This window comes from Chrysemys picta, chromosome 1 (assembly GCF_011386835.1).
Source record: "Chrysemys picta bellii isolate R12L10 chromosome 1, ASM1138683v2, whole genome shotgun sequence".
In the NCBI taxonomy this organism is placed as follows: domain Eukaryota; kingdom Metazoa; phylum Chordata; order Testudines; family Emydidae; genus Chrysemys; species Chrysemys picta.
In genome coordinates this window covers 169362131-169384532 of record NC_088791.1, presented here as the reverse complement: position 1 = coordinate 169384532, position 22402 = coordinate 169362131, and the positions used below count along the sequence as shown (strand labels likewise).

Here is a 22402-nt window from a genome sequence, read left to right as displayed (position 1 = left end):
TTCAGCTGTTCCTGAGACATCAGCCACTAAAATCATGTCAAGATGGAAGTGGGCGACCTGGAAGTAACTGGAATGAGGTGATTTTTAAGCGTGAGTTTCAGCCAAGATATTATTTTTTTCAGTTTTTGTTGTTTCTCTATCGGATGTCCTGGACTGGTAACCAGAAAGGGATAATGCTGATCCTTGCAGAAGGAAGAGCCATGGCTTCTCTCTCACACCAAGATTTCTCCTTCTTGTTTCTTTAGAACAAAAAGCCCACTGTTCAGAGCAGTGTGATGACACCACAAGCAGAACAGTGATACGGTCGAGCTGTGTTTGTCATATGATCAAACAGATTACCCATCTGAAGCTTTATATGGTCATATCTCAGCCTCAAGGAAATGCACACATATCGAGACAAACAACAGTGAGAAGAACCATGTTATGTTCTCATTACAATAAAATCTACTTAGATCCACTTTTAAAACAGTACATAAAATCTCACTCGCAGTTCCCATCACTGAATGAACAGGACTAAAAATATCAAACAGACCAACCCACGCTTGTTTCTCTCCCTGCTCAGCCCTTAGCATAGTGACACGCTCAGCGGTTTTTTGTTAGAGATTTTCTTTCAGAACTTTCAGGGGATGGGGCCTTGCCATCTTGAGGAAACTTGCAGTTCTTAGAATGAGGCCTCCTCCCAGCATGGAAAAGATGGGACATGGAGACTCCTCAGTGTGATGAGTGTGAGAGGCAGTCCCCAACTCCTAAGGCGCTGAGTGCGAGAGGCGTGAAGACAACTTCCTTCCAAGTCTAGGCCATGGGAAACAGTGAGAGCAAGCAGTATGGAGAAAGGCCTATCCTAATGTGGGATGAGGCATTCTGGGGTGAGAGGCAAGAAGCCAGCCTCTCTTACAGTTTGGGACCCTTGGGACACAGAATATGGTGACAGCTGCCTTGCAATGTGGAACAGAGTTCCAAAGAGAGCCCTATCATAGATTTTCCTGGAGGACTCTCCCACAGCAAGTGGGATGAGAGCTATTCGTTGGAGTCTGCCTCTACAGATGGTCTTCACTCCCATGGTGAAACAGACAGTTGAAAGAGAATGTCCATGGCTGGTGGCTGCAAAGGTTCATTGGGACTTGTTTGCTCAGGGCTCTGTATCTCAGCCTCACGGCCATCTCATGGTACCCAGCCCATCAACACGACTCTTCTGTGACAACATCAAACCACAAGGGACATCCTGGTTGGGAAATCATTCTGAGGGAGAGAGAAGAAGAAATGTAAACATAAAATCACATGTGGAACCAGGAGAAAGAGGCAGCTTGGGCAGGGGGCCTGCACAACAGAATGAATGGCATTAGCTTCACCAGAGTGTGCTGAATGCACCTGCTGCCAAGGGGGCAGCCTCCACCTCCACACTAAGCTGCAGGGCCCCCCGTTCTCTCACACACACTAACTAAGCTCAGAGGGTATTGATCACACTACCCAAGTTGAGGGATGTATCCCACTAAGGGGACATGAAGGGACATTCAACACCCTGACCTACCAAGGCCTTTGAACAGATTCAGTGACCCCCACAAACCAAATTGGAGCAGGAATTTGCTCCTCCCCACTAACCAGTCTGAGGAGCAGCGCATTTGGCACATGCATGCACACACAGACACAGAGCAGTTCATCTCCACATAGACACACCTTTCCAAAACCATTCCTCTGAGGGCTGTTACACAAGCATTCGCCACTAAATACATCCCAGCCCACAAAATGGATACCCCACCCCTCATCTAGCATGGTTGCCATGGATATGGCCCGCAATTCCTCTAAGCCCCAGATAATGTCTCATCCCTACCATGTTTCCCCTGACCCTGATAACCTCCCCTCCCCCTCGCTCCATCCTGATCCTCCTATGCCCCTAACCTTCCCTCTTCACCTACTCCATCTGATCCCAAATATAACCTCCCCTCCCCAGTCACTCCACCCTGACTGCTGTATCCCAGATAACCTCCCCTTCCTGCCCCACCCACTCCAGGATGATTGGCTAAATGCAAAGATCACAACCCCTGCCTCTCCCCGTCATGATCCCCTAAAATTCCCCATAGCTGCCTCACCCTCAGGATCTCCTAAATCTACATGTACCATCTCTGGCAAGGTCCCTCACACTCTATCCCTTGCCTGGGGTTCCTCCACCAAGACCCTAAACTCCATCTCTTGTCTGGTGATCCCCCAGACCCTAGATAGCATCCCCTGCCTGGTGTTCCCCGCTCATCCCATTTGGATCAGGAGCGCCAGACACGGCCTCACTGTTTTCTTGGGCTCCTTTTTCCTCTTCTTGTCCGAGGCGTTGAGGTAAGCCTGCTCCCTGGTCCTGTACGAAGGGCCCCGGCTCAGCTCCCTCTCGCTGTATGGAGGAAGGGTGTCTTCTCCTTCCTCTTGCTTTGGCGGCTGCTGCTGCTGCTGCTGCTGCCCTGCTTTGTAGGTGGACGGCGGTGACCAGGCGTAATACGTTCCCCCTCGCTGGCTGGGCTGCGAGCTCAGCTTCGAGGGTGTCTCACTCCGTTCACCACTCTCCTCATAGCTCCGGGACTTCCTCTCTAGAACGCTGCTGAGGTAGGAGTGGTCATACTTCTGACTCCCTCCAGGCGTCCGGCTCACCAGCCTGGGCAGGTGCTTCTCATCATGGGCCCGTCTCCTGGGTGGGCTGTATGACCAGCCCCGATCCGAGTCTGTCAGCGGCTCGCGGTTTCCCCTGCGCTTGCCATAGTACTCCTCCGAGGAACTGTCCTGGTGCTGTGCCACCCCGCCACGTCCCCCTCGTGACTCCGACCTCTCGAAACGCCTGGGCTCCTGGCCAACATCTGTCCGGCGGGTGCGCTGGCTGTAGGACTCTGCAAAGGCCGCCAGCTCGTCCATGGAGACGGCCGGCACGCCCACAGAGAAGTTCTTCCTTGACAGCATTTCCGACTTCGATCTCTGCTGGCTGCAGGAGAGAGGAGGGCAGAATTGTGAGATGCAGTGTGTGCCCCCCATTGGAGCTGGGAGGAGGAAGCAAGAGCTACTCCCTAGCACTGAAGCCTGTTGGCACAAATATATGCCCTGATGGGGAAACTAAGAATCAGCCTGCAATAGTGCAGTCACCAGCAAGCTTTGAGTGAACAATGTACATTGTACCAACAGACCATCTGGGGAGGGGAACCCTTTAAGGGACTGAGCTGGACTTCCTACAGGCTGCTCCACCAGAGACACTAGGGTGAGATTCCCAGGCGATGAATGTGTGGATTAGTGTGCTTTAAGGAGTGGAGTGCCATTCCCTTGGGCCAGCACTGCAGACCGCATGGCACAGAGAGACTGGGGTGTGGTTCCTGCTAGAGTGCACTGTATTTCTTAATGCATCAGAGAGACTGGGGTGCCATTCCCAGGAGTCCCACTGAACACAGGGGAGGGGTGTGGGTTTCTTGGCCTTATAAATGACTATCAAATATTTCACATTATCTGGCTTTGCCTGAGTGGATGGGCTAAGGAGAGCTGTGGGAATCAGATCAATTCTATTTTTGTCCAAGACAGGCCCCATTTCCATCTTCCCCCATTCTGCATCCCCTCTGCTCTGCCAGCCGGGAACAGATCAGCAGGAAAGTGAGGACAGCTGTGATGTATAAGACCTTTCTTCCTTCACCATTCCCTGGCCAGGTACAGCTGTCTCCTGAGCACTGCGCTCACCTGTGCTTAAAGTTGTCCCTCTCCTCCCTGTAATCAGAAACTGCCTGTGTCCTTGATGCACCACCTCCGCTGATCACCCCTGCCCAGTACTCCGCATCACCATCCAGGTCCCCCGCAGGAGGGAGGGGTTTCCTTCGCACCTGCCGGTAAGGCTGACGGAAGTTCGAGTCCTCGTGCAGGGAGCTGAGTTCAGAGATGGTGTTGTTATCTGCCAGGACACAGGGGAGAGAAACAGATACTACAGAGGAGATGTGTATGTGTGTGAGAAGGGACAGTGAGACCATGGTGGGACTAGTTCTGATACATTCAGACAGAAGCCAAGTCCCCCTCTATTAAAAATAATCAGAAACAGAATCCAAACCCCTTCTCAGAATGCTGGCCTTGGGCCCCTCTTACCCCAGGAGGGTGAATTTTAGATCTCAACTCTCAACAGATTGGAGAATGCCTCTGGTGTGCAGCCCTGTCCAATTTCAGCCTTATATGGGTGTTCTGTTTTGTATAAGTGTGGCATAACACATAGGCACACACGTACCTCCTCTGGTGTCAGACTGGCTGGCCGTGGGTTTGGCCTGACTAGCCAAGCTAAAACAAGATCAACCCCCTCAAAAAATGATCTGCACGCTCCCTGCCATCTCTCGTCTGCTGAATCGCTGTCAATCACTACCCCGTCAAGCACAATGACATCTGGATTCCAGACGCTGCAATCTGGAGAGAGTCTTTTTATAGTAGATCTGGTGGGTGTAAATGGCAATGCGTTCCGTGATGACTGTTTTAGAACTACATGTAATTTGTTAGTTTCTCCTAATCAGTACAGAGCTGTGATTAATGCCATTCCCTAAACCTTTATCGTCATTGATTGAGGGAGCTCGTACATCTGTGACTGCCAGGATCTAAAGCCATCTTTATACAGACACCTACTCGTTGGACCTATTGGATGCACAGGCTAATGATAATGGGCACAAGTTTTTTGGAAAATGACCTGTATCCACCACATGAATGTCAAGACCCCTCATATCATTGGGTTGGATGAGTCAGTTACTAGGCTACCTCAGGCATTTGATCTCTCTTGTCTTCTTCACCAGCAACGTTTTTAGGTCTGTTCGTCTATTTTGAAGTGTGCTGGCAGAAGGCATCAGCGATGTGAACCCTGGCTTGGTGGGTAGAGCCCAGCAAAACAATGAAAGGCCTGGCCCTTCAGATGAGGGAGGGGCCAGAGAACCCACAGATTATGGGGTACAAGGAATGAAAAAACAGGGATGGGTGTGCAGGTTTTAGGGTCAAAATGAGGAATCCTCATGGGCCCATGGAGAAGAGAACCCTGCACAGCCCTCACCACTTCGAGAAGGTGTCCTAGAAGTCAGTGGAGGCCACTCAGAGGAACTCTGCCTTGATGTTTGCCAGCCCCACAGACTGATATCCTCTATATATGTCAACCAGCCCCTTGACCCCCAGTCAGTGTACTGCCATGCCATGATACCTCTTCCACACTGCCTGTGGGAATTCTATCCCGCACCCCCTAGACTGTAAATACCAATCTACAAAGTACCTCTGACCCATCCCATATTGTCCAGTGTCACAAACCTTCCTCCACTGTAACTGCCCACACATTGACAGCTAGAATCCCTGACATCTCTTCTCCTGGTAAATGCAAGAAACAACCGTACTGTTTCAGATCCACCATTTCACTGAGGTGGCCAATACAAACTACCTCTCCATCCCCCAAAGCATATTGGGGCTGTTATACCAATAACATAACATATACCTTAAGAGACTTATTACAGACCCACATTTCCTCCTAAAACTATACAGACACCACACTGTCTCATACACCCACAGTTATATCATAGCTATATGACAGAGAAGGCAGGAATGTGGGCCTAGATTTTCAAACATGGGTGTCAAAAGTTAGGGTCCTAACTCCTTATTTACGTTTTTACATAAACAGGGCTGATTTTTAAAAGTGTTGAACATCGAACGGCTCCTACTGACTTAAGTGAGAGCTGCTAGATTAGCCACACCTTTGAAAATCATGCCACAGATTTTGGTGCCTATTTATGTTCTGAGCCTAACTCTAGGCATCATACATTCTTGAAAAGCTAGGCCATGGGGTCTAAGTTCAATTTGTTTGTGGAACCTTCACTATGAATTTCCAGACTATTAATCATAGAATCATAGGACTGGAATGGACCTCGAGAGGTCATCTAGTCCAGGCCCCTTTGGGAAGGGTCATACAATGCCTGTTTCTCACATCGCTCTCGCATCCTCCTGGCTGGGTCAAACTGTGCCAGTTCTTTCTCGACGTAGTACAACACCTTCATGGAGTCCCTCTCCTTGTCGGCCTGGATCCTGTACCCCTTGCGCACTGCTGGGAGAAGAAAACATTCGGAGAACAGCACTTTCAAACCAAGCAGTGGCTTTTGGTGTACACAACTTCTGTAGCTAGTTGAGCCCACATCATCAGGCAGGTGGCCTACAATTCCCAAAGCCTGTGGATTGGTCATTTTGTCTTTGCTTCGGGTGAAATTCAAGAGCAACATGATATGAGGTTGAACAACTATGTTGTTTATAAAGTTTGCAGTAATAGCAAAATGGGTTTGGATGAGACCACTATATACAACAAAATAAGCTGACGTAGTGTCATTGTGACAGGGTGAATCTACCCCACCCAGAGACTGGCAAAGGGTAAAGTAACACCCTTGTCAACCTCAGGAGAACACCCCCCATTTCAAACCCTCAGGAAAGGATTTGTCAAGGCAGCAATGGGGTGAGTGGAGGCATGGCAGAGTGGAGTCCTGCTATGCCTGGCCCTCTACTAGCAGAAGGACCAGTGGCATAAGCTCCTGAACAGCACTATCTTGCACTGAAGCCAGGTGGCTGAGAATCAGGGAGCTGCAACTGGCCCGCTGCACTCTCCCACTCGCCTACTCAACCTGAGCTCTGCTCGGACGCGGTGAAGAGTATATTCCATGGGGTATCAGAAGTTCCAGGGAATACAGAGGGAAGCCCATTAAGTGTCTTCAGATTTAAGACCTTTAAGTGCCTTAAAAGTAAATAATAAAATTCTGACGTTTATACTGAAGGTACTGGTGAGCCAATGGCAGAATCTTAAAAGAGATCCCATCTGTTCTATTAGGTACCTGCAAAACTGCAGTCTGCTGCAGTCTGTACATACCGTATTTTATACAAAATGTAGGGCTCAGTCATAACTAGTAAGTTACCTCACCTGCAAGGGGAGTGTTATACCCCTTCGTGGCATATGGCATACTTCCCCACCTGTGTGCCTGGACAGCTCCATGCTTTTGCTTCCTCCCTGCTTGCTATACGTGCCTGGAGCCACAGGGACTGTAATTATGAGGGGCTCTTGCATAGGGTATATTGTGTGGAAGGCTCTTTGTGCATTTCCTCTCCGTACCCTCTAGCCCACAAAAGGGCCTATGCCAATGTGGCCCATACTCTGCAAACAGAGAATTACAGCACGCAGATCTTTGAAGAAACTAAAGCATTTACCAGAGATGGTTAAGCAAAGGCCCCAGTCTCATGCTATTCCAGAACTGGTCTGGTTGCAAAATGTGACTAACAATCTAACACCCAAACTCACCCCACTAGGAGAAAGGGGCTCAGGGAAACAAGCAAAGAAATCCAGCTGGGAACTCTTAAATCATCTAGAACTTGAAACCAACCAATCCATTTTGTTTGGATTTAATATGCTTGCTCATATTTGTGCATGCACCAGACATTGCTTGCACACTTATCTGATACTGTGGTTTTCAATAACGTGGGTTGGTGTTTTGTGGTGGAAGATTCTCAATTTATTCCACATCCTGATACAGTAGTGACTAACATATAGATTCCATGTTACGTTGCCTGGTGTGCACTGGTTGGACTATAAGGGCTTGTCTACACAGGACATTACTGCGCAGCAAGCCAGGTTGTGAATCTACAGCGCACAAGCTTGCCATGCAGTAACCTGCCACATGGATATGGCTACAGCACATGAAAGTCCTGCAGTGCAGCTTAGCCTACTGCTACTTGAAGATTTTCACTGCACTGTAGCCATGTCCACGTGGTGAGTTACTATGTGGCAAGCTGGTGCACTGCAGATTTATACCCTGGCTTGCTGCACAGTAACTTGCTGTGTAGACAAGTCCTGAGTCACCTTCTGTCCTAAACTGCTGTGCAGTGCTGCTATGCTCCACTCCAAAGATGGCTGCATTTCAGCTATGGGTAAATCAATTCCTATAATTAGTTTGTGAAGTACTTTGGTGTGAAAGGGCTTTATTGTATGTTGTTACTGTACATTTGTAAGGTAAATAACCCTATTAAACTATGACCTTGTATATGTGTACTCAGTAAAAACAATTAGATGCGTAAGATATAGTGTGGGGCTATTAGAATAGTGTCGGCAGTTTGTCTACCTTAAAAAAATCACTCTTAAATAGCTCAGCTGATGGAAGTCTAGAATTTTGTTCTTCCATTGTGCTTTGTTATTGTTAAAATTATGTGCATATAAGCCCTGCAAATGTGCAGATCACACAGAGGTACTATCCCTACCCTACAAAGCTTATTACATTATATCTCTATATGTGAATTTTGTGCCAGTGAAAGGTGCTGGATTGACAAATCTGGAAAGTAAATTCTTCCACTGCACTGACAGAGCAAGTACAGCAGTGTGCACTTCCTGCTCTGCCTTGCCAGTGTGCCTGAACTCTAGCCTGGACGCTGCCAACAGAAGTGCCAATTATGGATATTTTTTCTGACATATCTACTTGGTAGTGCTGGAACTAGGGTTGTTGGGGATGCTGCTGCACCCCTGGCTTGCAGCAGTAATACCAAATACATGGTTTCCGTCATCAGCAACCCCATTATACGCAAAAAGAACAGGAGTACTTGTGGCACCTTAGAGACTAACAAATTTAAGCTTATGCTCTAATCAATTTGTTAGTCTCTAAGGTGCCACAAGTACTCCTGTTCTTTTTGCGGATACAGACTAATACGGCTGCTACTCTGAAACCCCATTATAAAAATTGTTCCAGCACCCCGGTATCTACTAGGAATTGGATTAACCCCCGTCACGCTGGCAGGCCAGATGCCACCTCTTGCCCAGGCTACAGGCATTAGCTCAGAATTGACAACCTCGTAACTGGAGACCTGACCAGGTCACCTGTATGTTAGTTTTGCTCAAAATAGGTATTAGTCTTATAGGAAGATATTTAGTGTTTAGACTCTATGAAATGCTTGTATGTTGCTCCGTGCATTAATCTAATTGATAATAGCTATATCCCATGTTATAAGGTGATATTTACATGTTTGCTCTGTAACTGTAGAAGTGTTTGCTCTGAAACTTCAAGCCCCCAGAGTCAGGAGAGAAACATTACCAAGTGTGAAATACTAGTTTGCCACAGGAGGTGTTAGCGCCTGCTCAACAGAAGAAGGCCCATAGACACCAGACAAACCATTGTGGGACATCAGAAGACAAAATATTTTGTTGATTGCCCTCCACCCCCTCTTACCCCACCCATGAAGAGGAGATGTGCACTTTGACTCTGGGGGAAGGGAATAAAAATCACTGACAGGAAGAAATTGCACCTGCTGGCTGTTTGAACTCTGAAGGGCCAGAGATTCTAAGCTGCAGCCAGATATCCCCAGGGGTTGCCCCTTGGATCTGCCCTGAAAGACACTTCAGGCAGGCCCAGATCACTACAACTCTGTCACTCTTAGGATTTATATGGTAACTCATTGGTGTGTATATGTTTGCTTGCTTTAACCTGTAAATAACTCTCTTATTCCTTTGTTCTAATTAATAAACCTTTTGATAGTTTATTAGAGGATTGACTACAGGCGTTGTCTTTCGTGTAGGATCTAGAGTACCAATTGATCTGGTGTAAGTGACTGGTCTCATGGGACTGGAAGCAACCTAAATGTGGTGTGACTTTTGGTGTAAGTGACCACTTATCACTAAGTCCAGTTTGTCTGGGTGGCAAGATAGACTGGAGAGTCTAAGGGGATTGTCTGTGACTCAATGGTGTAAGACTGTTAGAACAGCGTTTCCCAAACTTTTTTGGCCACGGAACACTTTTTAGCCTATTACGGAACACTTATAATATTATTTTGTAGTCGTTTGGTTTTCAAATAAAAAATTTGTTATTTGTGCTCAAATATATTTTATTTTATAAAACAAAGCAAAAATACAAATTTAAAATAACTTGAACTAACAATTTCTAACTGGAAAGCGCGTATAAAGTAGTACAAAAATCAAGTGCAAGAGTCAAAATTAAAAACAGTGTTCTACTTAAAAAAATTGTTTTTATATATACACAAACACCAAACAAATTAGATTTTTACTAGGAAAATCTATTTTATAAACCGAAATACAAATTTGGATTTAATGGGATTGGTGTTTCTGTGTTTTTCTATCACAAATTCGCTTAATATTAGGAATAATGCTGGAAAGTTGAATCCCCATGTCAGGTGCAGCATCAAGTCTATTCCTATATTTGGTTTTTGTTGCAGTATAATATGAAAATCCCATTTTAAACAAATAAGTTGTAGCAAAAGGAAGGAGCACTCAAACTGCACGTTTAGCCACATTAGGGTACTCTTCTATTAGGCTGCTCCAAAAATTATTCAGCGGAAGATCCTTAAACTTTTGTTTCAAATCAGAGTCAGAATTTAAATCAATTAGCCTTTCATATTCGTGCGCAGTAAAGCCGACTGGTTTGGCTGTAATTACAAACGGATTTTGAACCCAAGCATTATCATTAGTAGTTGTATGAAAATATTCTAATAAAGAGGCCTGCAAGTCATGTAAGTGCTGGAAAATGGTGCTGGAAAATTCTTCATGGACTGTAGAATTTATTTCAGTCAAAAATTCATGTACTGTAGGGAAGCAGTCGAAGTTATTCTGTTCAACAGAAGATGCCCAGAATTCCAGTTTCTTTTTTAACGACAAAATTTTATCCATTGTAGTAAAAATGGTCATATTCTTTCCTTGCAGCAACAGATTAATTTCATTTAATTTTGCAAAAATATCTGCAAGATGCGCAAGTCTCATTAGCCATGAGGAATTTGTCAGACAGTCATTAAATTTTCATCCTGAATTATCTGAAGTGAAGAATACCAGTAGTTCACTACGAAGCTCAAAAAGCCTCACAAGCACTTTTCCTCTGGATAGCCACCTCACTTCCGTATGTAAAAGAAGCATTTTGTGCTGACTACCCATTTCCTCGCACAAAATTTTAAATAACCTGGATTGAAGTGGTTGAGATTTGACAAAATTGATACTTTGTACTGCTTCATCGAGCACAATTTTCAGATATGCTGGTATTTTTTTAACTGCAAGTGCTTGTCTGTGTAGAACACAATGGCTCTCAGTGCTTTCTGGTGCCACACTTATGATTCGCATTACAGCTCCCTTCATCTTCCCGATTATTGCCCGAGCACTGTCAGTACATACATCAATACATTTTCCCCAACTAATTTCATGCTTTCTGATAAAATTGTTGATGCAGTTGAATATTTCTTCTCCAGTCATGTTGCTTTGCAGAGATTCACATAAGAGCAGGTCCTCTTCAATAATATTATTAAATCTATATCGGACAAATACTAATAGCACAGCAAGTCCTGAAATGTCAGTGGACTCATCTAGCTCCAATGAATACTCATGGCAAATTTTCAGTCGGCAAACTAGCTCTTTTTCTATGTTATCAGCAAGATCTTTAATACGGTGTGCCACAGTATTATTTAACAACTGTACGGCATCAATTTTTTTACCAGACTGCTCGCTCAATATGCACATTACAATATCTTTCGCGCAAGGCTTGATAAGCGTTTCTCCAATAGTGTGAGCTTCTCCGGCAAGCGCTATATGGTAACTTACTCGATAAGATGCCTCTGTTGCACCTTCGTTGTCTGTTTTAGCAATTTTAATCATTGAAAGTTTACAATTTCCAAGTGAGTCACGCTGCCTCTCGAAAAAACTTATATCTTTGTCTTTGTATTCAGCATGCTTGGTTTCCAAATGCCTACGAAGTTTAGCAGGAGCCAATGAACTGTTTGCTAGTATTTTGTTGCACACAACGAACGCACTGCGCATGAGGAACATCTTTATTTCCAACACAAGTAAAACCGAAAGACAAATAATTTTCATCATACTTTCGTTTCGGTCTTTTAACACCTTCTTCTTCTTGTTTTTTGATATACTTCGGTGGAAATTCTTTCACCTTGGATAACTCACTAGTACTAACAGATTTTTCGGCAACAAAAGACTGTGATTGTTCATCCTCACTTTGAAGTGTCACAATATTTTGCTCGTTTATTTCGGCCACAGTTGGAATACCAGAAGAACTTGCTTTTCATTTCAAAGTTCCTTCTTTTAGCCACAGATCTATTGTGATTAGGTTTAGTAACAATATTTAGAAATACTGATTTTTGTCAAATTTTGTTTGTCACAAATATTTATACTGTTTCGAGCGAAGCTAGTTTAGTTGTGCTTATCGCTCACACGGTAAAGCAGGGTTACCATACGTCCGGATTTTCCCGGACATGTCCGGCTTTTTGGGACTCAAATCCCCGTCCGGGGGGAAATCCCAAAAAGCCGAACATGTCCGGGAAAATCTGGCGACGCTGGGCCGGGAGCTGGCCCAGGGCCGGGAGCCGCGCCGGGCCGGCGGTGCTGGGTGGCCGGGGGGTGCGCCGGGCCGCCGGGGGCCGGCGGTGCTGGGCGGGCCGGGGGTGCTCGGCCGGGGGCCCGGGGTAGTCGGCCGGGGGCCCGGGGGCCGGGCCGGGGGTGCTCGGCCGGGGGCCGGGAACCGGCAGTGCTGGGCGGGCCGGGGGTGGTCGGCCGGGGGCCAGGCCCGGGGCCGGCACCCCAGGGCCCGAGCCGACCCAGGCTGGAAACGCCGGGGGGGCCAGCCTGGGCCGCGCCTCCTCCCCCCACACCCCCCTTACCTGCTTCAGGCTTCCCACGAATCAAATGTTCGCGGGAAGCAGGGGAGGGGGCGGAGACTTTGGGGAAGGGGCGGAGTTGGGGGCGGGGCGTGGGCTGGGGGCGGGGCTGGGGGCGGGGCTGGGCCCCCGTGGAGTGTCCTCCTTTTGGAGGCACAAAATATGGTAATCCTAGGTAAAGACCCACAGGTTTGAACGTGTTGCGTGAATATGTTATATTCAACATGGCGTAAAAAGAATGGTGTGTGCATACCACTGCAGTTGGCACAGCCTCGAGCGGAAGGGGTACGACGTCACTAACTGAAACGTGCCCAAAAGGGGTAAACGTCAACATGCTTGTGTGCCACGTTCAATTTACGCCATGATATTCAATACGAGATCTATCAATAACCGGAAAAAGAGTTTTATGTTAAATTATAGTCATTCAAAAAGAGTTGTAAACTACACTTCAAATATGCCAAATTTAAAATTAAAAAAAAATTTAAAGACCCTTTTTTTTAATTACGATTCTTTCACGGAACACCTATTCACATCCTGTGGAACACCAGTGTTCCGCGGAACACAGTTTGGGAAACGCTGTGTTAGAGTGATCCAGAAGTTCACATTTGTTACTGGTTTGGTGAAATCTAATTGTAGCACTTACCACCAGTTTGGGATGTCTGCCCTCACGGAACCACTCACAGCTGTGAGCCACTCCAGACAGTGTGACACCCCCACACCGCGTTTTACATAGGCCACTGAACAACCATCAAGTGGAAATGACTTTGAGTCCATAGCAACCTTTGTGAAATTTGAACTGGTGGTTTACAGGCTCCATCTCACATTCCAGTCCCTTGAGCCATTATTCATTTTGAGGTTGTGCCAGATATCTATTTGGGTTACATCTACAGCTCCTGGAACCGATAGAAAATTAGTTAGGCTTAATAAACTTCATGCTTGGCTTGCTATTGCTGCTGTGTATCAAAAGGAAAACTAATTTCCTGGTTAATTCTGGAAGCATCTAGGAACTAATACTGGCATTATATCTGTTAAGATGATCGTGGGAAGTGCATGGAAAATATTTTCTATTACAGGTGAAGCCTAGTGTCTATGGTTTGACTTATCAGATCTTATTACAACAATGCAAAATGCTCCACTTACTGAACCTTTTTATTATGCCTCTGTATGGTGCCAAAATACTAGTACTTCACACTTGTTCTCTTCATCTGAAGATTGCCATGCCCTTTTTAACAGTGGAGTAAATATTTTTATTCCTGTTTTACAGATAGGGAAACTAAGGCACAGAGAAGTTAAGTAACTTGTCCAAGATCACATGCCAAATCAGTGGAAACAGAGCCCTTCCTAATCGTTAGACTGTACTCCATCCTCATGAACTGCTAATGTGTTCTTACGTGTTAACTGTGTCCCTTGGGGCACTGCTTTTTGAACCTTCTAAAAGACAATGTCCACACTGGCAACAGAACCATGCTAGCTACATGTTTAGACTGTGTTCATAAACAGCTTGCAGTGTTTCCCTCACCAGAATGGAGGATTGCTTTTTCTGAGCACTGTTTGCAAATGACATGACTGCCCATCGTCCCTCCCGCCATCCCAAACACCTCCCGCTCCACAAGGTCTGTAATACACCTCTTGGGCAAAAAAATCCTTGACCTCATTGGTCAGGAAAACCATTCCAGAGCCTCACTAGTAACAACTCAGTTTAAAATGGACACATTGCCTTAAAAATTACAACTACAAACGGAACAGCCGAAAGTCTATTTCTTGTTGACTTGCCTGTCAAGCCTTGAGTTTAGGGCTACCCTACTCAGAATGGCAAACTGGGGATCCTGACTTTGGTTCTATTCCTGGCTCTGTCACTGGCTCACTGTGTGATACTGGGTAAGTCACTGAATCTCTCTAGGCCTCAGCTTTCTCATCTATAAAATGGGGATAATCATATCAACTCACCTTGCAGGGATCTCATGATTAATGTTTTCTAAACATCTAGGCTGTTTGGGACAGGGACCGTCTTTTTGTCCTGAGTTTGTACAGCACCTAGCACAATGGTGTCCTGGACTATGACTGGGGCTATGGTAATATAAATAAGAAAGCTTTTTAAGATCCTCAACTGTCTTTTTATTATTTTATATGTGCAAAGTCTATATAAACTGGGGTCTTGGCAAGTAAAGAGCCTTTCCATTCAGCTTTAAATTGTACCTGAGTCATAAATTTTAATTTACACTTGTATTGTGCTAATGAGCTGGGATCTCAAAAGAATCCTAATTCTTTTGAAGAGCCTGGAACAAGGCCTGAAACCAGGTGCTCTGACACAGTGACGTGCAGTGAAATTTTTGAAAGCACGCATTGACTTTTTGGGGGGAGGCTATGCTCCCTAACTATTCAACATTCCCCTGATGTGCCCAAGTCCACAGACTACGTCCAGTGCTGCATTCTATGTGCAGTGACATTTTACAAAAAAATAATATTAAGCACTGGGCTGGAGTCCAACATGTTCTGAAGATGATTTTTTCATTGGATATGTTTCTGCTTTGGGTCAATGGCTGATTTATTTCCTATTTCTAAACACTCTGTTCCAGATATTTCCTTCGAAGATGAAAGTTTGTTCCACCAGCTCATTAGTTCACCCATTCTGATTTCAGTGGAAGAGCGAAGAAATATACAGATTGTTGAAGCTGAACATAAGAATGGGTCTAACCTATGGTCCATATCGTCCAGTCACAGCTTCTGGCTGTCAGAGATTTAGGGACACCTAGAGGATGGGGTTGTGTCCCTGACCATCCATGAACCTATCTAATTATTTTTTGAACCCAGTTATACCTTTGGCCTTCACAACATCCCCTGGCAACAAGTTCCACACGTTCACTGTGCGTTGCATGAAGAAGCACTTCCTTATGTTTGTTTTAAACGCACTGCCTATTAATTTCATTGGATGTCTCCTGGTTCTTATATTATGTGAAGGGGTCAATAGCGCTTTCGTATTCACTTTCTCTACACCATTCATGATTTTATAGATTTCTGTCATAGCGCTCCCACACCCACCCCCTTGGTTGTCTCTTTTTTTAAGCTGAACAGTCACAGTCTTTTAAATCTCTCTTCATATGGCAGCTGTTCCATACTCCTAATCATTTTTGTTGCCCTTAAATCTATAAATTTACCATTTATTCCTACTGTTTGCTTCCTATCTTTTAACCAGTTCTAATGTATCTTTTACAAAATGGAGTGACCCAAACTGCACACTGTATTCAGTGTGGCTGTACCATGGATTTATATAGTGGCAATATGATATTTTCGGTCTTATTATCTATCCCTTTCCTAATGGTTCTTAACATCCTGTTAGCTTTTTCGCTGCCGCTGCACATTGAGCAGATGTTTTCAGAGAACTACCCACAATGACTCTAAGATCTCTTTCTTGAGTGGTAACAGTTAATTTGTATAGTTAGGATTATATTTCCCAATGTGCATTATATTGCATTTATCAACATTGAATTTCATCTGCCATTTTCTTGCCAAGTCACCCAATTTTGTGAAATTCCCTTTGTAACTCTTTGAGTCAACTTTGGACTTAACTAGCTTGAGTAATTTTGTATCATCTGCAAACTATGTAACCTGTTTACCCCTTTTTCCAGACCATTTATGAATATGTTTAATAGCACTGGTCCCAGTATTGATCATTGCAGGACCTTGCTATCTACCTTTCTCCACTGTGAAAATTTACCATTTATTCCTACTGTTTGCTTCCTATCTTTTAACCAGTTACTGATCCATGAGAGCACCTTCCCTCTTATCCCATGACTGATTATTTTGCTTAAGAACTTTTGGTGAGGGACCTTGTCACAGGCTTGTCTTCCTTGAGTGCTCCTTTAGCACCTTGATCATCGAGTGGCCCCAATACTGTTTGGCAGGCTTCCTCCTTCTGATGAATTTTTTGGTAGTTCAAAAAAAAAGCGAATATGCTGATAAGGGAGGTGGAAGATTATTTCAAAAGTCTGATTCCCTGCTTAAGTTATCTAATTGCCTTCTCAATGGTGTCATATCAATGTGGTGCTGTGATAAAATTCAACTTTTGATAATTAATGATTACATTCCTCCTCCCCGAATTCCCTGTGCAGTTTCATATGGCAATAGTGCTCTTCCCCACTTCTCACCCTAAATTGTTCTGCAATGTGGCTGTGTCCTGTTAAGTAAATGTTGTGTTCCTCCCCAGGGGTGGCTGTTTCTCAGTGGTGGCTGAAGTAGGTTGGGTAGACACATCACACCGATATTGTAAACTTGCTACCAGTCCATTCCCAGATCTAATTTCAAAGTTAAGTTCCACATCTTTAAAGCCCACAATGGTCTATGGCTTGGCTAAGTCAGAATGCCTGTCACTGTGCTCTCTACCATGTCATTCTAGGAAGCTGTGGCTGACAGAGCCCAGGGTCTGATGTGTTGGGGCAAGGGACAGGTTCCGTGTGTCTCCGTGTCCATCCAGGGGGAGGGTCCCTAGCCACAGAACTCCCTACCACAGAAGATCATAATTACTCCCATTTTACAGATAGTGAAGCTGAGGTACAAAGTGACTTGCTTAAAATAATTAAAACTCATGATTCAAATTCAGGCTCTCAGTCCTGTGCTTAGCTCACACCATTCTCTCCATGGAGCTAACCCTCCTTCTCCCGCCCCACTCCCTTCAAGGACTCTGCTGACTCAGAATGCTCTGACAAGCTGACAGGAGAGACTGGGTGCAGATTACCATTTTGGCTTCCTCCACTGGAGTCACTTGGTGCTAGGGGAGGGGGATGCGACTTCTCCATCAGCACAACAGGAGATGGCACGCCAGCTCCCGGAACAGTGGGGATGTAGTAAGGACCTGGGATGGAGGTGACAGCAGATGGGTATCCAGCTTTTGCAGCCTTGCCCGCTTCATACACTGAAAAGAGAGCAATAATTAGCAACCAAGTGCCAGCCCTTCCCCTCCAAGGTGCTCCAAAACAGCACTCCTGCTGCTGCTCCTGCTTCGGATTTTGGTGACTGCCCAGCAGGAGGCGTCTGGTGTGTTATGAATGGAACTCAAGAGCCGGTGGATTTCTCTGAGCTTAAAAGGAGTTCCAAAAATGGTAAGGGGCAGCTTATTCTCTGCTGAAGGCCCTCAAAAGCCTGGTTAGTCAAGGGCATTCAGCACATAAATCTAGGCTCCACTCAATTTCTTGTTTGGGTTTGTAGCAGTTCATCCTGAAAACCAGAATGGGACTCTCAAGAGGCAAGCTTACTTCAAAGGCTCATGAACCTCAGCAAACCTGGCCTGAGGTTTGGGTTTGCAATGGAACCTGGCTTTGTTGCAGGTGTTTTGCATGACTCTAGTAGGCAGCTGCTTTGCAACGTGGGAAAGACACATACCAGAATGCTCTCTGCTCTGCAGCCACAGCACTTTCTACCAAACATACCTGACAGGACTGCAGCTTCGGGATGGGGAATGTGACACTAGAGGAGCAGGCACAGTTTGCCAGCACCTCGCTGGCAGGAAACTTCTGGAATTACATTCTTAATTAACTCAGAGCATTTGGCCATTAAACTATAGGTTGGGTGCTTCATTCTTAGTAACGGGCAATCTTTAGTCAAGTGGGGCACTCAGGTTGGGGAAGGGTATGAGCAGATTTCCCTCACACATAGCAAAAGGGATGTGGGAGGAAACTTCGCACTTTGGTCCCTGCTTCGCACTTTGGTCCCAAATCACTCACATGCCCGTGGACAGCAGCAGGAATCTGGACAGCAGGGGCAGCGGACGTAGCAGCAGCAGCTATGTGGGCAGCACTGGCACCAGCAGATCCCAACCAGGAGAAAAAACAGGAAAGCCCCCAGGATCACCAGGCCCACAAACACCCACTCTGGAAACCAAATGAGAACAAATGGTCAAAGGACACAACACCTGTGAAAGACAATGGCAAGGTCTCCAGCCGGAGGGGTAGGGAGAGAACAGGCATGAGGGCTAATAGAAGGAGCAGGATCTCTCCTGGTGAGAAGTAAGGAGACAATAGGTCCCTCCTACACTCTACACTGCAATCAGAGGTGTGATTGCAACATGTGTAGATATACTCAAGCTGGTTGTCATCTAGCTAGCTCGAAGAACAGCAGCAGTGAAGCTGTGGCAGCACGGCTGTACAAGCCCAACCAGGACCCTGGGTACGTACTCGAGTGGCTAGCCCGTGCTACCACAGCTTCACTACTGCTGTTATTCAAGCTAGCTTGGGTACGTCTACATGTCCTGCAGTCACATCTCGGAGACAGAGGGTGAGAGGCATGGAGACAGGCTCCCTCTCACTGTGCTGGACAGAGGAGGTGCTGGGGGGTGAACAGTATGGAGGCACTAGCCCTACTCTGTTCTTGTGGGACAGAATCAATCCCCTTTGGAGGGTTAGAGGCAGAGCTAGACAAATATCATAAAACATGTTACACAAACATTTGTTTTCCCCAGCTGCGTTTGTGCCCTGTTTGTGCATGCTCTACCCCAGCATTCTAGTTTTAATTACACAAATGGTGGCAGAAAACACACTATAAATAGCCCGGTAAATGAACCAAACAAGGCTCTGCCTGCCCCTTCACTACTAGGCCCACGCACACAATTATTATTGTGAATGTACTTGGAGAATATTACATTCAGTGCTGCATCCAGCCAGGAAATCTGACAGCAGCCACATTTTTCTACCATCGATGCCTCAGGAGAACTTCATGTGGCCCAGAAAGTAAAAGGCTAAAAATGTGCTAACATTCCCTAATCTCCCTTATCCATCCCTCTCTAAGAAACTTAAAGGCACAGTGGGCTTTTTCAAGTCCTCATCCTTTTTAAAGGAATGACATTCATCCAGTCAAGGAAAAGAAACAATATTACATGACACAGGCAACCAATCGCAGCTCAGCAATACAGCTCAAATTTAAAATCTCTAACAGCAGTTGCCCTCAGTGTTTCACAATCAAGCCATAAAGAAAAAAAAAGCCTGTGGGGAAAAAACTCACCAAATCAATGTGAGAAGACTGGGATCTGCCTGCAGACATTCCAGGAGCAGGAAAAGAGGCTAATATTTTATTTAGGTTGCAACTCAGCCCTAGCAAGTGGGTGTTTGGAGTCAGTGCTCCTGTCACAGGGGCCTTGGAGTTATAGGGAGGTCTTTGCTGCGTACCAAGTTAGGGTCTTGCTTAAGTAATAAGTATAAGGAAATAGCAAAAGATGCTGCTGGATCCATAACAGACACAAATCAAGGCATTTTTCCAGTGAAAAGTGTGATTCCATAATCCTTTTCCTGATACAGCCAGTGTTATTTCCTCACACAGCAGTTCTGAATATGATCAAATTCATATAAACATTAAGGTTACTGTGGTTACCATGTCTGAGTTGCTTAGTGTCCTCACAATCAGGAAACCTCTCCATAAGTTGTGTGTGTGTTTCTCCACTGCCTTCCAGCTGTTTTTGTCACTTAAACCTGTGCAAAGCAGGTATAAAAAGCTACCTAATGAATATGCTAGCATTTTACATCCACTTTGCACAGGTGTAAATGGTGACAAAAGGTGCAAGGAATTGGAGAATCAAGCCTTGTTGAGTATATTTGTTGAAAAGACTCCTCCTACTACACTGAATCCTCTGCTGGCTCTAATGTTATGGCTAACATTAGGGGTCTTTACCCTCCTTTCCATGTGTGTGTCTGGGACAGATTATTCCCCCTTCATGTGTACTTAGAGCTGCTCTGATGTATGAAAGTGGGTATGAGAAATCTATTTTGTGGGGAGAGACACACTTTGGTTTAGTGCCCTCAGGCTACAGTCATTTCACACGTACCCAGAGCCGAATGCTTTCTCATCTCTTCCCTCTGAAAGACCATCTGATATAGAATCTTGGACTACTAGAACCTCTATGGGGTTGGGAAATGCTTAAAAGTGGGATCCCATTAGTTTGGATAGTAAGGGATTTGTGCAGTCCAGAAAATCCTCAGGCCCCACCCCAACTATCTGGCTGTAGCTAGATCCCCCAATAACGTAGCGTTGCTGCACAGAACAGCTCCCACAGCCAGGTTTGGCTTAGTATCCCTCCTTTAGCAGGGGTGCCACATATGTGCAACCTTTGGTGGCTGATTTTCATAACAATATCCCATAATATAAAGTTAGGCCTTTGAAGAGTACTTCTTGAGGGCATACAGGGGTGCATCCACACTGTACTTTGTAGACATACAAGGGTGCCAAGATATTACAGTATGGTTAAAACGGAGTTGCCACAATCATGGTGGTGTGTGAGCACACAGGCATACAGCTTGATATAAAACCTCCTGTAAATAGACTTTTCCATTCTAGTGCTGGGCCTGTCTCTCTCCGCTATTTCTGTCTTTTGCATCCCTGTGTTACAGCCCCTCCCTATCCCCAGCATGAGGTTTAATATTTCTCAGTGCAATATGCACTTCCAACAAGCGACAGTTTATCACAGAATACAGGAGACGCACACAAGTAAGAAGGAAATTAATGTGCACTGCAGCAGAGGGATGGACAAACAAGGTGAGAGAGAGAGTGCGTCAATAAAGGGTTAAATGACTGAATACCTGGCATAATCTCCGCAGCAAAACTGGGCAAGAGATCAGCAAGCAGCCCTGTCCTGCCTAGAAAAGACAGAAGGAGGAGAACATGGAGAGAGGTTACTGCAGGAAAAACACACTCCCCAGCCCCTGCCTGAGCTTTCAGCCCCCTTCCTCAACATGGGATCGACCCACATATGCTCTGTGAAGTGAACTATATGGTTCAGGGATTTCGTCACCTCCATAGTAATTGGCCCTGCTCAATGCATGGTGGCTGTCTATGTATCTGTCTGGCCTTGATTTGACCAACTGGGCTGGGGGGGAGGGAGAGAGTCAGGAATGGAGCCCCTCCAATCTAGGCAGAGGCTTGCAAGAAGGGGGTCCGTGCAGCATGATTACAAGGTGAGGCCTGCAGGGTATTGTTCTACACGCACGCACACTACACGTAGGCATGCACACTCACACTCAAACACACTCATCTGGGGGCTTGAGTGATTCAATTTTTAAAGAATCATTTTACTGGCATAAAAAAGAGAGAGCGTGCAAAAGACCGCAGCTGTCTGGATTAGAAAAGTGTTGACCCCAATGACCCCTACAAGTAAGCTACATACATACAGCACATGTACGTGTGATGTTTTTCCATATGGGACACTGCAGCTGCACAGACAGGTTCACAAGAGATGCCATAATGTAGGGTTACCATACGTCCTCTTTTTCCCGGACATGTCCGGCTTTTCGGCAGTCAAACCCCCGTCCGGGGGGAATTGCCAAAAAGCCGAACATGTCCGGGAAAATGGCGGCTCTGCTCCTCCCCGACTCTTCGGCTCTGTTTAAGAGCCGGGCTGCCCGAACGCTACCGGCTTCGGGCAGCCCCGTGCCTCCAGACCCTGCGCCGCCGGAGCCCGGGAGGGGAAGTGCCCGGCTGGGGGCGCAGGGTCTGGAGGCAGCGGGGCTGCCCGAAGCCGGTAGCGCTCGGGCAGCCCGGCTCTTAAACAGAGCCGCGGCGGCTGGAGCCTCCAGCCCCCGGGGCTCTGTGTAACTGACACAGTGTCAGTTACACAGAGCCAAAAAGGAGCAAAGCCTCCAGCCACCGGGGCTCTGTGTAACTGACACAGTGTCAGTTACACAGAGCCGCAGCCGCTGGAGGCTCTGTTTAAGAGCCGGGCTGCCCGAGAGCTACCGGCTTCGGGCAGCCCCCTTGCCTCCGGACCCTGCGCCCCCAGCCGGGCACTTCC

The 22402-nt window shown here is 46.2% G+C and overlaps 1 protein-coding gene across 16 annotated transcripts in view; it reads right to left on the bottom strand.

Annotated features, from left to right (window-relative positions):
• Positions 1–335: 335 nt before the first annotated feature.
• Positions 336–22402, bottom strand: part of ILDR2 (immunoglobulin like domain containing receptor 2) — a 49257-nt gene continuing 27190 nt past the window's right edge. For 3 of the 16 annotated variants that reach the window (XM_005283697.5, XM_065589498.1, XM_065589509.1), the window contains 7 exons: positions 21195–21251; positions 18354–18500; positions 17369–17545; positions 5942–6058; positions 3694–3901; positions 2281–2956; positions 336–1239 (listed from right to left, as the gene is read on the bottom strand). In XM_005283697.5, coding sequence (XP_005283754.1) covers positions 1204–1239; positions 2281–2956; positions 3694–3901; positions 5942–6058; positions 17369–17545; positions 18354–18500; positions 21195–21251 — 1418 coding nt within the window. In that variant the 3' untranslated portion in view covers positions 336–1203. Of the gene's footprint in view, positions 1240–2227; positions 2957–3693; positions 3902–5941; positions 6059–17368; positions 17546–18353; positions 18501–21194; positions 21252–22402 lie in introns of all 16 variants that reach the window. The other 13 variants (XM_005283696.5, XM_042854099.2, XM_005283699.5 and 10 more) reach the window with 9 other exon arrangements.